This window comes from Condylura cristata, unplaced genomic scaffold (assembly GCF_000260355.1).
Source record: "Condylura cristata isolate star-nosed mole 26May11 unplaced genomic scaffold, ConCri1.0 scaffold00024, whole genome shotgun sequence".
Taxonomy (NCBI): domain Eukaryota; kingdom Metazoa; phylum Chordata; class Mammalia; order Eulipotyphla; family Talpidae; genus Condylura; species Condylura cristata.
The window spans coordinates 25,808,975-25,826,920 of NW_004567125.1; the positions used below are offsets into that span (position 1 = coordinate 25,808,975).

Genomic DNA, 17,946 nt, shown 5'->3' on the forward strand with positions numbered 1-17,946 from the left:
TACTTAGAGATGTTAAGGTACCTATTTCTGACACTAAGAAGTGTAATTTTAAATGTATGAAATTCAATACATAGATAGTAAGTTGTGACTGTTATAATGTGTGAAACCATATTCACCGTACATATTTTGAATTACATGACTTTATTAGAACGATTGACATTTCAGTTTTTAAGAAATGGTGATGTCTGAATGAATTATTTTAATGTACACAAAACTAAACACCAGATTTAAGTCATGAAAAGAAGCAAAAACTGTCTTTGCGCCTTTAAGAGCTGCCAATAGGCCTGTAGATTTATGGATGGGAGACCAAGAATAAGGGGATGTATCAGTTGCATGGAATAGAAACAGTTCTAGTGCTTTTAAGTATAAAGATACTAGATAGACCCTTCGGTTTAGTACCTGTATTAGTTTTCTATTGCCACTAACAAAGTACCGCACACTTGGCGTCTTAAAACAGTACAGATTTATTATCTTACATTTCTGGAGGCCAGAAGTTTGAAATGATTTCTTCTGAGCTAAGGTCTAGGAGTTCGTTCCTGAGGTTCTATGGGAGAATCAATTTTCTTAGCTGTTTAGCTTTTGAGGCTATTTGCATTATTTAACTCATGGCTCTCTTCCTTTTTTTAAAAAACTCTAGTAATCACATCTCTCTACCCTTTGCTGCTTTCATCATCCCCCACAATAGCCTTACTGCTGGAATACTCAACATTTAAAGACAGCTATTTAGTTCCTCACTTTTCTCCATTCTTAATTGTCTGTGACCTCTGACACCACTCACAGGAGGATGGTTAATAAAAATTGTATGTAGGCACACCCTGGTGGCACAACGGATTAAAGTATGATCCCCAAAACAGCAGACTGCTGTGGGTTTGATTGGAACTGTAGATAAGTATGGGGCAAATGATAACTGATCTTTTTAAAGAATCAGCTTTTGACTCCCCCACCCCCGTGTCTTTATTTTCTACTTTTTATTAATTCCTTTTTAATTTGTTTTTATAGACTTTTAAAAAATAATTTAAGATACTTAGATCGATGCTTTTAGATTTTTCTATTTTAAGATAAGCATTACTTTTACGAGTGCTTTCGTTGCATCCTACACATTGTATTTCTGTTTCATTCAGCTCAAAATATTTTCTGATTTTCTTTGTGATTTCTTCTTTGACTTAACAATTTTAATGAAATGTGTCATTTCATTTCCAAATATGTGAGAACTTTTCCAGCATTCTTTATTAATTGGTAGTTTTGTGATTTTAGTTCTTTTGAATTAATGACTTACATTGTACTTTAGCATGTGGTCTTGTCAGTAGGTGTTCCATGTGCCCTTGAAGAATTTATATTACTCTTTTGTTGGATAAAAAATATAAATGCCAGTAATATCTGTTTGATAGTGCTGGCGACTTTACTAAAAGTTTTCACTTACTGAGTTTTGACGCTTCCAAATAATTGTATATTTGTCTGGTTTTTTGTTTGTTTTATTTCCTCTGTTAGTTTACTAGGTGTATCTGACATTCTATTTGGTTGCTTTACGGTTTACAGTGTACATACCATTTCATGTATAATGCAGAATCTTATACAACACTCCTTATACAAAACTCCATTTCAACTTATACAAAACTCCATTTCCTCCTCCTCTTGTTTGTACTTTTATTGTCAGATATATCCTAAATTTGTCTTAAACCTCATAATACATGATTACTATTTTTGATGAAAAGTGAGTTTTTAAATAAGTTTAAAAACAAGGAGAAAAAATTATTACATAGTTTTAATTTCTGGTACTCTCTTGTTTTTGTGTAGCTCCAGCTTTCTTCCTGCTATCATCTTCCAGCCCCAAGAATATTCCTTGTGGTGTTGATTGGCTGACAATGAATTTCCTCAGCTTTTGTGTTTCTGAAAATGTACTTTATCTTCCGCTTTGAAAGATATTTTTGTTGGATGCAAAATTGCAGACTGACAGGTGTTCTCCCACCCCCAAGTACATTAAAGATTAAATTCCATTATTTTCTGACTTGCATTTTTACTTATTTCAGACCCCCCCTCCCCATTTTTATCTTTATTCTTTTTATACAATGTGACTTTTTTCTCCACTTCCTTTCAAGGTTTTTGTTTGAATCTTTGCATTTTCAGCCATTTGATTATAATACATTTATATAGTTTTCCTTTGTGTTTAAATGTGGTTTTTTTAAGAACTGTGGGGTAATTTCCATTTTTTGATTTGTTTTCTATTAACTGATAGAGATCTGATATGAGCTTTTAAATTAAGATCCGTTGCCCAAGTGAACTGTCGATTTTGTTAATGTAGCATGTAGTTATGTTACTGTATACATTAGCAGCTAAAGTATACTTATTTTTTAATATCTTATTTAGCAAAAAAAGAATTTAAAAAATGGTTTTTGAATGATGCTGGGGTCCAAAAAGAGCTTGGTTGTATCTTTGTTTATAGAGGAGCAGAATGAAATAATTTTTTTTTTTTAATCTTTGTTAGATGTGGCCTACAATGTTGTGTGTCATGAAAATTTGTCCACAAGATTGGCCCTTCCTTTTATGTCATTTATTCAGGAACTTTTAAAATGAATAACTGTCTCTGACTGGAGTCACAACAGAAATTACTTGTAGTATTGACTTAGAGTCACTCAAAGGAACAGTCTCCCATTGTCATTGAAGTCTTTCTGTGCTTATTTCTCTTGTATGCTGCATACAATAAGGTAAAACTGTGTTACCTGATAGACATCTTGTTTATCAAAAGTCTCTAAAAATAAGGATTTCTGTTTTGCATTGTGAAGAGGAAGAGAGCAAAAAGCAAAACTAAAGAGACATCAGAGGAAGAATCAAAGCTAGAGAATAAAACTAGAATAGTTCCTGGAGAATAGTTTAAGGAAAAGGAGATAGGATGGATCTTACAGAGACTAACAGTAAATTATAAACAGTAAAACACTACAATTTACTTTGGTTTATAAATAATTGAAAACTGAGCCCTGTCATATGTCTTGCAATAATGAATAAAATTTAGACTTGGATTCATTATACACCTGGATTTGAATCCCATTCCTAGGCCTTACTATTTTTGAGATCTTGGGCAAATTTCCTAAAATTGCTGAGCCTTTATTTATAAAATTGGAAGATAGCTATCTCAGGTTGCTAATGAAAATTAATGAGGAATGGTTAATGTAATTAAAATTATAATTTAAGTAGAGCCCCAAAATTATTGTTTTCCTTCCTAAATTTTGTTCTTTCATTCAGGAACTCTTTCCTTAATCCCAGGTCCTCAAATTCTTCATGTGACTGTTTTACTCCTTTTGCCCTTCACTGATCTTTTCCATGTTAGGTATTTTAAAAACCCTTTGATCTTCACATTCTGACTCTTTTTCTTAAAGATAACCTAAAAGCATTTTTTTATCTGTTTCTCTATTTCCAATTAAAGTTAGTTCACTTATGCTCCCACTTCACCAACATTGTTCTTAACAGAATCCTCTGAATTCTACATTACTAAATGCTAGTAGTTGTCAGGCTTCATTTTACTTAATGTATCATTGCATTTGCTCTCTTCATTGAAACTATTTGACTTAACATACTACATTCAACAAGTTTTCTAAAAATTTTGAGCTAGCTTTGTATTAAATGCTATCTAAGAAAGTTATATAGCATGAAACTAGCCTCATTCAGTCTGTTTTACTGTTCCCTTCTCACCACTAGCCCCAGATGCTGGTGACCGCAGCTGATTATCTGTAGTTTAGATCTTTCCTTTAAGCTATGGACTTTAACTGCTGGTTATACTCACTAGATTCATCAAACTTAAAAATATCAAAAATGATGGCAAGCGCTTATTGTAACACCATGTGCCAAGCAGTACTGTCCCAAATTGGGCTATTTTCCTGTAAACTAAATAGTATTTGTATTATCTTTCTAATGTTAGTAAATGGCATATCCACTATTCAGCTGCTTGGGCTTAAAACCATAGTTATCTTTGATTCTCTCTCTCTTTCACTCAGCATTCATCAGCTAACAAATGCTGTTAGTCATTGTCTGATCAAAGTTTACCTTACCATCTCCACTCCTACATACTGGTCTAAGCCAGTCAGTTCTCAATATGGCTATCAGGTGGAACCTATTAAAATATTGGTTAGATTGTGTTACGTCCTTATTCAGTATCACTAAGTATTTCCCCATCTCATACCATGTAGGTCAAGTTGGATGACCGAGCCATTCAATGGCTGCATTGAATAGCCTAAGACAGCCTACTCAAATGGCTTGACCCTTAATTGGGGTGACAGTGATAGGTAGGAAAACTGAGTCTCTTCTTTCCAAGTGGTCTCTCATCCTCAGCTTCATAATGTAGTGGTGGTATAATAGAAGGGCAAGCCCAAATGCCTCTGTGCTTATCAAAACTTTATGTCACTTCTGCTTAAGTCCAAGTGGCCAAAGTAAATTTTCTTGGGCCAGTGTGTCATTGTGTGAAAGGATGCGTGGAGATGTGTGATTCATCGGGAGTCATAATGTTCCAGTCTACCATAGGCTCTCTATGTCAGGCTCAATTATTTGACTGTAATATTGCATCATTTTCTTTAGTTACATAGTAAAATAAAAGAAAAAGGTACTTGTCTAGATAAAACTAGTATCTGGGAGTGTGGGCTAAATAATTGTTCTTTGGAAAAATCAGATTTGATTTTTGTATATCTTTTTTTTAATTTAAGAGACCACTTAGAGAAATATTTATTTATGTGTATTATACTGATGTAAAGATTAAATGTCTGTATGTTTGTTATACATATAAATGCGGTATTGTTATACATATAAATGCGGTATCTTAAGCACTGTGGCTAGCTGTTTAAAGTGTCCCATCTCCCATATTATTCTGCTCCACACTGGGAAGGTGTACTTTTTTTCCTAACCTGTTTGCTGTTTGTTTTTCCAGTTGAGTATTTTTTCCAGTCACTTCACAAAGGATATATAGTCACATGCTTGTTTTCTTCAAATCAATGCTTTACAATGTTATGTTGTTCCTATGTCAGCACTTTTTATTCTTCACATTTTCAATGTGTTTGATTGGTAATGTTTACATTAATACTTGTTTTAATTCTAGTGTTTACTCATATTTTGCTTTTATTTTCCTATCTTCATGTGGAATTTTGTTGACCTTTTATTGTTACTGAGTATGTACAAACTTGAGAACTTAATTGTGACTTCAAAGGTAGTCTTACCTGACCAATTTACATATTGAGATATTAATCGTACTAAAAGTCACTTTCCTTTATTTTTTTTCTTTATACCTTTAAGGCATTTAATTTTTAATGTGTTAAATATATTTATATACCTATATATTTTACTTCAGGGGGTTGGAAAGAAAGCCTTTTTATATAAAAGCAAGACATTGGATCCACGAGGGTTGAAAACCAATGTTCTGGCTTAACTTACATAAAAATTGAGATGAGGAGAAATAACCTTCCAGTTATTGAAGACTTAATAAATTTCCTTAATAATTTATTTCGTTTGGGTTATTGAACTTACTCTGTTGTTTCTATAAAAATATTTTGTGTACATATGAATGTGCTAATATTGATACAGTATGGAGGGAAAAATTGTATTTCAGAAAGCCAAGTGATTGATCATGGACTTCGCTAATTATGTAAAATGGTATTTTCTCAATACCATTTAGGTTAAAAGTGTTATTCCTTGTTATCAGTCAGCTGAGAAACCTTTCAGATTGTTTTCCTGGAAGATTTTTGAAGCTATTGTGAATTTTGAGAAACTTTGAAGTTTAGGATCTTCGCCTTTTGAGAAATAGTCCAAGTTACTCTTAACTTATTTGAACAGCTTTCAGTTTGATCCACACTTTTTGACAGTGGTTAGACAAAATTGAATAAGATAGTTTCTAACACAGGAAACTTTAATGTAGTACTATAATAGGAGTGAGCATTAAGATCCTTGGGGAGTGTTTGTTTAAGCCAAGGTTCTCTCTACAGTGGTTGCTTAACCTTAAAATAAGAGTCAGACAAAGAGAGAAGGGGATGGGCATTTCAGGTTCAATGAAAGCATGAATACAAATGCTAAGGAAAAAAAAGCAAGTAAGTAAAAATGATTTGATTTCATTGGGTCATAAAGGGTAAAAGTAGGGAACTGTGGGACTTGACATGCTATGCTAAGGAGCTTGAGTTTTTTCATGGTGTATTTTCTCTCAGTATTTTCCACTAAAGTACAACTTTAGCCACAGGAGATTGAACACATAACTTTGAAAGATGGGCACAAAGTTGACCTAGGCCTCCTGAACTCTTGAAATTTTTCTTAATACTTATGTTTTATAGTTGAAACTTGTGAACAACTTTATTTTCTATTAAAAAGTTGATTAGTGTGCATTCGATTTCATAATGTATAGGTATCCATAATGATAACTATAATAACAATAATAGCTAATATTTTTGAGGGCTTACTTACCAGGGAGTGTTCCTAAGTGCTTTATTTCTTTTACTTCATTTAATCTTCAAAACATCTCATGAGGTAGGTACTTTTGTTATCTCCTCTTTCCTTAACAAAAAAACAAAACTGGGACATAGACAAGTAACATATGTGGGGTTATATGACTCCTAAGTGGTCAAACTTGGTTGAACCCAGGAAGTCAGGATATAAGGCACTAATTGCTGATAAACTCCCATTCTCTTGAGTTCACATGCATAGAACATTTAGCATGGAACCTGGCACATAATAACTATACGTGGAAACCATTATTAGTAGTCAATAATAACATAGTTTATCCATGTCTTTTTGTTGATACCTCTAATAAATTGTGCTGTGTTTTTCCTATGATTTGACTTATTCTTCTAATGCCATTGAATGCAGACACTGTGAATCCCAAGCCCACATTTTCTACTACTTTCTATTGCCACCTCCTTCGTTACTAGTCTTTTTCTACAATATATGTTAAATCCATAAGAAGGACCTTGTTTTGTTCATCATTGTATAACCGGTTTTTAACACTGCATCTGTTACATATCAGTGACCAAAATCATTGTTCATGGTCTAAAAACCTGCCATTTTCAACTTAGAAATTTAAGCATTATTCATACTATTTATAATTTTGTTTTAATTGTTCTGCATGTTTTCCTTCAATAAGCAGTCCTGTTTGGATCAGCGATCCGCCCCCGTGTTCTGCAGGGCTCTCTCACCATGGTACTGCGTAACCCTGCTGGGTAACTGTGTCTGTCATGTAGAGGTCACTCAGCTTTCACTCAAGAAGGGAGAATAGGATGGCATTTTAATCTAAAGTTAGAATCTGTTAGAAATATGTGAAACAATTTTAAAATGTGTATTTTAAGAAACTACAAATGGGAAGAAAGCTTTGATATTTTCCTGTGCCTTTGACAGTAAATCATTTCTATTAAAGATTAATTTTCTTTAAAGGGGGGTTTCCTCTGTTATTGTGGGTTAACTCATATTTTCCTCCTCTCCTCTGTCTAGAATGTCTTAAACCATTCTACCTTATGAGAAATTGGATGTTCTTGCAGATAGTCATTGTGGGAGAAAACGTTTCATTTAAGTCCCAGATGAGGACCGGAAACTTGAAATCAGAGGAGCATCTGAAATCAAGTAATATTAGGTAGGATAAAAATTATAAGGGATTTCTACATGTTTGTATTCCTTTAGAGATGTATGTTAAAGTATTTCTATTCTGTGACTCCTAATAGAAGAACAGACTTTTTGAAACATTTAATATTAGCCAACCTGGGGGGAGGGGAATACTTAAAGTTTATTTCATTTTTTTTTTTATGTAACTTCATGAGAACTTTGGCATATGTTTACTATGTCTGAGCATTTATATCTTGTCCAGGAATTTTTTTAATGTTTATTCAAGTACATTTAAGGACTTTTACGTGTGAAATTTCTGAATATTTATAAGAATAGGGCCATGTAATTTCATTTTGTAAATTACTCTTTAGAATGAAAATTTTTGTGTTTTGGTTTATATAAATAGCAGGTCATTTGAATTTTAGGTACCTCAACTTTTGGTTTGATGTCAACTTGAATGCAGTTAAGCCTCCGAGGTATACCTATAAATAAGTATATGATAGTATACTAGAGGAGCCCTCTCTAGTCAACACATTACATCAGTTATCACAGAATGTGTAAAGATGCTTGATCTCAGAGATGTGGCTTTTAAATGAGAGGTGATAATCACTCCTAGAAATTGATATCATGACAGTGATTATGTCCAGTCCATTCTAAAAGACCTGCTTTACTGTAATGCTCATGAGTTTTGGAACCCGATTGCAAGTTGGAATCAAGCTCTGTGACTCCTAGTTGTATGACTTTGGACAAAATTTTTAACCATTCTCTATCCATTTCCCATCAACTAAAATGGGTTTATGTTACTATTTACTTTGTTGTGAGAATTAAAGATTTAATAATATATGAAAGTATCTAATGACCTGGTAAACACAAAAGTGATCACATTTTTGTCATGTCATTAATTAAATTTAATAGTTGAGTTTAGAGTCTGTGTTCTGTTATTGTGGCATTTCTGTAATTTGCTTGATGTGTTACCAAGTCCAGTTCTTAAAAGATACTTGTTAATGTAATCTATATGAATGTTTGAGAGATGTGAACTAAAGAAAATAGAAATATATACAATACATTTGTATCTACCTCTGGTTTTATTTTTTATGGTTATGGTCATTGTGATAGTCAGTTTTCTCTTTTTTCACTTAGTTTTCCATCACGGTAGATGACCTAGGATTTTTTTTTTTTTACCTCTGCCTTGGAATGTTGTCTTCAACCTGATGTGCTGTTTCAAAGAGGATCCTATGTCAGTAGCCAAATTAGCAAAAGTTACTTTATGGTTGTTGGAGTATTTGTATTGCTATCAGATTACCACTCCTTCTTGGGAGTTATCACTTAGGTTCTTTTATGTAACTTGTTTTTTATTTCTCATAGCAACTCTGAAAGCCAGATTGTATCCTTATTTTATGGATGTGGAAATTGAGATTTCTTGGAAAGAAGACCTGTTAGTACTACTAATGTAGAAAACCCAGACTTAGATCTAAATTTTGTTTTTATTCTGTATAGTGTTTCGGTGACATGAGTGCTTCTTGTTTGACTTATGTTTTACCTTTTATTAATTCAACAATTTTTTAGTGAACTACCACCAGATATCAGTCATTACTAATTAGGGATACAGTCCTAAACACTTATCTTTTCCCTTCACTCCCCACTGGTGCTTCTCTTTCAGTGTACTCTGAACAAGTCTCAGTGTTTGTGTTTGCCATGTTGTTTTGAAATTATATGTATTTGTGTCTTTCTGCTTTACCTTAATTCCTTAAGTAGTACCATCATTAAGGCTAGCATGTTTCTAGAGTTAAACTATCTTTTAATACTTAACTGTAGTTGTATTTCCTTTTTTGAATTAGCAGTTTGGCCCTTTACCCATTTATCTGTTGGTGTCTTGATACATTTCCATATTTATGTTTCCACTGGCCCTTACTACATTCTTTCTGTTCTTGCCTTTGTAATACTTGCTTTTTTATTTATTTTGTAATTGTCCTGAAGAATCAGTATTGTGTTCAGTTTATCTCACTGTCAGACCACCTATCTGATCTCCAACTTTATGAAATCAAAGTAGTGTAGCTGTGAATTCTCTTAACTTCTCTCTACCCTCCATCCAAAATTCTCTTAACACATTTCTGTCTACCCATGACTCCCTCCCAATTTCATCCTCCCTCTTTTTCAAAGCCTACCCTGCCTTCTGTCTTAGTATCCACATTCTCATATCCTTGCAGACCTATGTTCTGTCAGCTTTGTTCTCACTTTCCTGTCTTAAATCTTTTCTTTTCCCTAGCTTCTTCCCAGGCATGCTCATATCTCTCCTGGGGGGGACAACTTTACTTTAACCATGCCCCTCTTCTTTCTTTTTTTGACCTATTTAAGAGTTGACTTAAACATCTCCCTAATTTGTTTCTCAACAAATTGTTCCCCTGCAGTTTGATTTTGTCTCTTCTCTTCACTGTCACTGGTCCTTATTTCACCTAATGTAACACATTTTCCAGTCCTTGTATACTTGTCTTCTGCCCCGATATTGCTGATGAATACTTTTCCTTTCTACCTTACTTAACATAACCACTCTTCTTGCCCTGATGCGCCTGTTTCATGCTTTGTTGGTATTCTTCATGGGCTTTCTATCTATCCCTTAAAAATGACGATAGGAAGCTAAATCTACCCTTCTTCCTTTCTGGACAGTTACATTTACTGTCAGCAGTCTTTTAACTATTCATGTCTTATCCCTCCAGTTCTGTATCTCTACTCTTGCTTGACTCTCATCTCTAAAAGCCTGTTTCCACACTAACACTTTTTCTCATACCCACTTGTCCAAGCTAACTATCTGGAAAGATCATTTCACTTCCCCTGCTTATTTTTTCCTTCTGCCAGTTTTACTTCCAGGTGTTTGTTGAATTGAGATTCTCAGACTAGAATTAGAATTGATCCTTACTAAAACGAGGTACACATTTTCAAGTAACATAGATTGTTGAGTTATTTTAACATAGAACACTGAAGTATTAGGAGACTTGAAAATGTATAACTGCCTGTGAAATGCTTTCCTTGAGGAAAGCTCCTTTAGGAGCAACATCTTCCCTAGATGGTCTATGTGAAATTCACTAGCAGAAAAATTTGATTTTTTAAAATTTCTTGAGTATGTCTTGGTGGTGATCTTGAAGAGAGAGAGCAAGAGTGTTATATATCTTATAGTGTCTGGCTTGTTATTTAACATGCATAATTATGATTAAGTTATTATGTTTATAATTGATTAATCCCACTTCTAGGCTGTACCCCAGTTCTTGTGTGCATAAATAAAAAAAAAAATCATAAATTATTATTCCAGTAACTCCGTAGCACTCTATGGAAGTGAGTAAACAAATTAACTTGAAATAAAAAGAAATCCTTTTGCTTTGCCTCCGAATAAAAGAAAGGTGCTGGTTCACTTTTCCTTAGCAGCTGAGAATTTAGAATGTATTGGTTTATATTCCTTCATAGTACTCATAGGAGAACTTGGCAATACCTTGTATTCTTAACAGTAAATCTTAACAGACATTATCATACATTATTTTTCATTGTTACACACATTATGTGTGATCCAGATACTTGTTAGAGGAGATAACTATTTCAGGTATTTTTCCCTCTATAGTGACATTATTTAAAAATTATAAAAATTTAAGTTTTGGAATAGCTTATTTTTATGGGCTATTTTAATTACACATACCAGATTTTATTTTCTTACAACCTTATATAAAAGAACTATAATATGGCAATTGGGAGTTAACCTCTGGATCTAAACTAGTGCTTACTCATGTGTTACTTAATCTGTGTCTCCTTGGGTTTACTTAGCTATAAAGCTGAGACCTAATCGTATGCAGTGTAGATTAAATGATTTCTTTATGTAAAGGCCTTAGGACAGTGTCAGTCAATACCAGTGCTATATATAGTAAAAACTCTCATAGTACCTAATGCATTAGAATGCATTAAATATATTTATAAATCTTGATGATTATGTTCTCCAAGGTTAGATTAACTTTCAGCATACTTATTATCATTGAATATTTCAGATTTTATTCAACCTCCTAATGAGATTTTCTTTTTTTAATTGCTTGATAGAAGTGCTTTATTCCTCTTATTAAGACTTGAGACAATATATTTAATATTTTGAAATCTTTATATTTCATAACTGTTTTATAGGGCTCGTTTACTACTGTAGGCAGGAAGATTTTAAATCTTAGGTTTTTGGTTCATTCTATTAATTCTGTCACTTAAAACCAGCAAAAAAAAGAACTCATGTTGCTATACCTTCTACCAAGAGAAATCATTTAAAAAATTTTATCTCTATCCAAGTACTGGCTATAAGCTGTAATTAATCTTTAACACATCTATTATGTTCAGTGAAGATGTAATATTTTTTCCTTTGTAAGATGAAGTAGTCAACTTGCACTAATCTTTATGAAGGCAATCTCAGATCGCTTGTCTATTGATTTGATTTCTTACATATTATACACTTAAAAAATGAAAACTCATTGTTTGAGAGTTTAGGGGATAGGGATTCCTCTTGTGAGATAATAATTCTTAGTTTAACCCTTTCCCCTGTCTAAATGGGTGTTTTGGATACAGTGAAGAAAGGATGAGCTCATGTACTGTGAAATAGAATTTACATGTACTTTGTCAATCTGCCTGTTTTGCTCCCCACTCTGTCTCAGGTGAATCCTTTCACCCACCACACCTCTAGCCTGTACCCCAGTTCTGTGAGCATAAATAAATATTTTTTTTAAAAAAAGGTAAGAGTAAAAAAAAAAAAAAAAAAAAGGTAAGAGTTAGTGGATAATAATATATAAACCTAGCCATGTTTTAATCAGTTTACGAACTAATTCCATCAAAAGTATGGAATGACCTACAAGTACTAACTTTCCCAATTATATGAGACTGTTTTATAACAGTCTGTGCCAAGATTGTGGTAGTAACTACAAAAATTCATCTTTACTCTGAGGAAACAATTATTGATGATTCCACATATGGGTAAACTATTTATTTACTATTTATTTGGGAACATAGACATTTTACTTTTCTTTTTCTTTTCTTTCTTTTTTTTTTTTTTTTTTTTTTTGTATAAAGTATTGCTAGAGCAGGAGAGGCAAACTTTTTCTATATAGGGGCCAGGTGGTAAATATTTCAGATTTGATGGACCAGATAGTTGTCTCAACTCCCCAGCTCTGCAGAAAGCTTCCATAGACAATACCTAAAAGAGTTGGCATGACTGTATTCCATCCAGTAAAATTTAATTTAAGAAGTAGATCTAGAATGAAGGAGGGAATTTTACCCATAGACTGACAACTGCACTAGAGTATGAAATTAACTTCTTACGGTCTTTTTGATAAAAATCTCAGATATGATTTATTTCCTGCTATGAACATATCTTTTAATTTAGGCAATTAACTTTAAATGTTAGTGTTTAATTGACAGAGTATAAAACTGAACCTAGATAAATCTATATTAGCTTTTTATGTCATAAATTTTTTTTTTATGCCAGTGTGAAAGAAATAGAAATAACTTGCACTGTGGAATCAGAAAGCACTTAGTTTGTACTTAATTACACTTAATTACTATGTGACTATGGTCAAATTAATTAATATTTCAGAGCTTACCTTGTTTATAGTCTATCTCCCAGAGTGGTTGTATTTTCCACTTAGCCATCTTTTTATCAGTTTAGTTTAGCAAGATATTTTCGTCATTAATGTGTTTTTTCATAACCAGGGAAAGAGCTCTACACACAAGTGAACCTCTTCCCTTGTCATACTGAGGGATCAGAACTGAAATTCCAAGACTTTAATGTTTGCATTGTATCACTTTTATGACATTTCTGCACTTTTGTCAGTGCTTAAGTTTTTAGTTTTATTGCTTTTTTTCTCAGACTTTATATTGTGTATAAAAAGAGTACAATTTTTATTAAATGAATGGAAACCTGCTCCAGAATCTGTTAGAATTATAGTTTCCTCTAATTGACATTCTACAAAAAAGCAGATTATTTATTTGTAAAGCATCCTTGTTATGTGCTCTAATATAATCTTAATTTTACTGGAAATTGGTATCCTTGTTAAGCAGTTAGCATACCAAAATGGTATTTGTTCATCTTTACAAGCAAATTTTGTATTTGAATGAGGAAAAACAGCCTTTAGATAAATGACCCTAAATATATCTGTACGTATATGTGAATAAGAATTTTTAGATAACATGTGAAAACACAGTAAAGCTGTATAATTAGCCCTGACTTTCTCAGTATAAGACTCATAAATCAATACTCCCATAGAATTTTGGTGGGGGGTGGGAGAGTAGGTTGTTGTGACATTGGTAGAGAGGACTTATGATATTCTATATTAAGTTGTATGATGTTAAGTTTTAAGGGCATAAAGCCAACAATTTTCTGAAGATATTTTTTCTAATATCTAAAGTTTAGCACATAAAACAGTGAAATAGGCTTTATGGATAATGAAATTTGATTTGCTATTACATTTTATGTCAAAGTGTAGTTGTTATTTAGCATTGTTAAAATAACTGATGGTTCTTGTGCTACCTGCTATAGCACCCTGTTTTGATTCTGTTTCATGAAGCTTTTTCAACTAAGTAGCATTGGTTTATAACGTTGTTTAGGTTTCAAGTGTATAATAGTATAAATCAACACCTGTATATATGAAAGCTTACCTTTTTTTAAAAAAAAAAAAAGGTAACTTTTTAAAAGCTGAGAAAAATGAAGATTCACTCTTACATTTTGATGAAATTAACAGTTGGTTTTGAATACATAACTGAAACAATGTTCTTACAGTAAAATTTTAAAATCTCTGAATATTCTCTAGCTTTTATGTCAAAATTTGCTTTTAAAAGTGGAAATCTCTTCATTTTAATGACATCCTCTCTTCTTTATTCACTTAAAAAATCTTTGAGTGTCCACTATGTACCAAGTGCTGTGCTAAAGGTATAGATGTTGTTAATGTGAGCATTTCTAAAGTTTGATATTTACACTAGAGAAAAAATAACTAGTGCATTGAGAACATAAAACAAAGGAGTATTTGTCATCTTAGGGTTCATTTAAGGCTTCTTAAGGATTTAATGTCTCTGACTGAGATAGAGGAGGAATAATCTACTAGACAAGGGACTAAAGTGAGGGGCTCAAATGCACTCTTTACAAAGACCCTGAATATCAAGAGAGCAGAGCACATTGAAGAAACCAGAAATTCAGTGACTGGAGCACAGATCAAGGGGGGAAATAAGAGACAGTGGTAGAAGTAGAGTGCAGAGCACTTTGTAGGACACTGTAATAAAGTTATTTTTGTTTTGTTTACCTGAAAGAGTAAGAAATCATTGAAGTGTATGTAAGGGCAATTAGTAAGGCCAGTTTTACTTTTTGAAGTATCCCTCTGACAGCAGTGGCAAGAACAGAATGAAAATGAGGGCAAAAGTGAATTGGAAAAAACAGCTTGGCTCTGCTGTAGCTCAGGCAAGGGATACTCATAAACTGAATGAGAGTGGCTAAAAAGAAGGTAAAGGGAAATCAACAGATTCAAGCTATATTTAGTGGGTAAAATTCTCTGGGATTGATAGCTATCAAGGATTTGGGGGAAAGCTGTCATGGGTGGTTTCCAGGCTTCTATCTTATATGACTAGAAAGCCATGAGACATTAGAGATGATGAATGAAGGTGGGTCATGAATTAACTTATAGACAGGTAACTCTTAGAAGAATGTGGAAGCTAAAGAAGAAAGCAGAAGAGAATGTAGGACAGAGACAGTAAAATCTATGAGAGACTTGGGCATCTTTAAATATTGAAGAGAAGAAAGGATCCAATAGCGAGGAAAATTTCAGAATTTTTGAAAAAGGGGAGGAATAATTAAAGAGTGAAAGGTGGTCTCCCTGGTGGTGCAACAGGTTAAAGCACAGCACTGTGAAGCTGTCCCACAGCCACTGCAGCAGGAGTTCAATCCCCGGCCTTGGAGGTGATCCACATGGTGTGGCAGACCTCTCCTGATTCATCCACTCGCTGCTCCCCTCAGCAGTGTACTTTGTCGATCTGCCTGTTTTGCTCCTGCTCCCCGTTCTGTGTCTAGTGAATCCTCTCATCACCTCCACCCCCTGCACCTCTGGCCTGTACCCAGTTCTGTATGCATAACCAAATAAATCTTAAGGAAAAAAAAAGTGAAAGGATAGAAAAAACAACCTAAGTGAAATGTTATTGGCCCTAAATAAAAGTGCAATACCTTTGAGTGCTTTAATCAAGAAGAGGGCTGTGTGAAAGTAGTATGTAATAACCAGGGGTATAGGGCAGAGGTATAGGACTATCTTTTGCTGAAAAGGTTGGAACTGCGGAAGGGAATAGAAATCAACTACTTGAGGAGAGTAGAGATTTGAAGTAGTTCTAATGGTAGTGAGTTGAGAATTGAGAAAAAATATTTCCTAGCTGTATTAACGAGGAATTTTTATTTAATGGGTATCATTGACTCTTACCTAATATAACAGATTTGGAAGGAAATAGCAAGAAATTGTTCTGCTAGGCAGAAGAGGTCATGACTGGGTAAACTTTTTAAGTAATGGTATCAGTTTTCCAGTAGCTAATGTTACCCTGGGTGTTTAGTTATGGACACTAGTTGCAGTACCACAGAAAGCTGGTATATGTTCTTATTTTAGTAGATAATCTTATTTAACTGTTAACTTTTAGTGTGTTAATATTGGCTAGATCTAGTTTGTTTCTAACTGCTGTTCTTTTTCCCCCTTTTTTAGGCAGGCAGAAGTCCTGAAGGCTGATATGACAGGTATTCTCTGGCTGGTTTGTTTTTCACAACTTGCTTTAAACCATGAATTTGAGGGAAAGTTATCTTTCCTATACTATGTGTAGCACTGTTCTAGTTGCCAAAATGAAAACTTAACTGTTTGCTTTAAATGTTTGTTATTTTTATACTTTGAATTCTTAAGTGACTTGTCAAGAATTTTCATTGAAATGACTATTGCTTACTTGAATATATATAATTATTTAATTTTTATAATTATCAATGAAGGAATATCTGAATTTGGTGAATAAAAGGAAAGGATTCAACTAAAAACTAGGAACTGTATGGCAGTAACTGTGCAGTGATAAGTATGGTTTCTATAACAGCATGTGCTGCCCTAGATGGGAAAGAGATAGGTGATAATGACTCTCATTCTAATATTGGAGGAATGTAATTTTATAGTGTAATTCATAAAAAAGTTAAGCTTTGTGGAAATCATGCCCTTTAAGATTTAGACTGAGGTTAGTAAAGTAGCGTGCTTTGATGAATTTTCCAACTCCAGAATTATAGACTAATGGTCCAAGAATTGCTAAGTAACTTACTGTAATCTGCTCTTGTGTTGGCATTAAAATGTGAAATTGTGTGACAGAAATTGTACATGGAATAATGTCAAGCTCTCTGCTTTATACCTTTTCTTTATGTATTAAACACTCTTGATTAAGTAAGCTTAAAGTTTTTGACTTATGGGGGATTGATCATGCTACTGCTCAGAAATGTTAACAAAGATTTTAAATATGCCCATTTAAGTGATAGATCAGGATTAATGATCCCTTGCAGTCAGTCCTAAATCTGTTTACTCATTGAAAGATTAATTAAGGAACCAGGAAGGCTGATACTAGCCCTTATTCTTAGTAGTTAGCAAACACTTGTGAGGATTCACTCATCTGTCCAAGAGGTTCTGTTTGCAGAGTAGGATGATAGTAGTTACAGATACTAATAGAAGATGTAGAGAGGAGTGACCATTATGCTATTAAGAAACAGTGAAATGCCTCGCCCGCACTTGGAAATATTTATTGAAAAGACCATTATTAAGTTCTTCTAGTGAAGCAGCTCACTGTCAGATACTGCACTCAGGAGTCTAGTAATTGGGAAGGCTAATGTGCCTGAAGGGCTTTGCCAGGTTATATGGCCCCAATTGGTATTACATATAGTCACAGCCTGATTTCATCTTGCACCAGTCTCTCATTTGGCCTCTTGAGCAATTTAATCAGTCCTCATCTACATTAAATGACAGATATGGATTAATCATAGAAATATGTGCAAAGCAGTTTGCTTATCAATCAAAGAACACTCACTGTCAATGGCTTTATTGAGTTGACATACATGGGAAGTCCAAATAGCTCCTGGACTGTGAGCTGATACGAGGATTCTATACAAACAATTACAAGAATTATTCAAAAGAAAGAAGGGCTGCTTTGGACAAAGCAGTATAGTAATAAGAATAAACAGCCCAATTTGGCAGTCTTATCATTTCAAGTGGGGTGACTTCCTATGAAAAGCATACATAGAAATCCAAATGAAAAGCAAAGAGGAAGCCATTTGGTTTTTTTAGCCTTTTACATTTCATGATATTATTTCAAAGCTCAAAGACAAATACAGAAGCATTTTAAATC

At 33.5% G+C, this 17,946-nt stretch overlaps 1 protein-coding gene across 6 annotated transcripts in view; it reads left to right on the forward strand.

Moving 5' to 3' along the window:
* Positions 1-17,946, forward strand: part of SMG7 (SMG7 nonsense mediated mRNA decay factor) — a 69,912-nt gene that overhangs the window by 17,078 nt on the left and 34,888 nt on the right. For 4 of the 6 annotated variants that reach the window (XM_012729051.1, XM_012729052.1, XM_004688554.2 and 1 more), the window contains exons 2-3: positions 7,447-7,585; positions 16,287-16,318. In XM_012729051.1, the coding sequence (XP_012584505.1) occupies positions 7,470-7,585; positions 16,287-16,318 (148 nt within the window). In that variant the 5' untranslated portion in view covers positions 7,447-7,469. The remainder of the gene's footprint in view (positions 1-7,446; positions 7,586-16,286; positions 16,319-17,946) is intronic. The other 2 variants (XM_004688555.2, XM_012729053.1) reach the window with 1 other exon arrangement.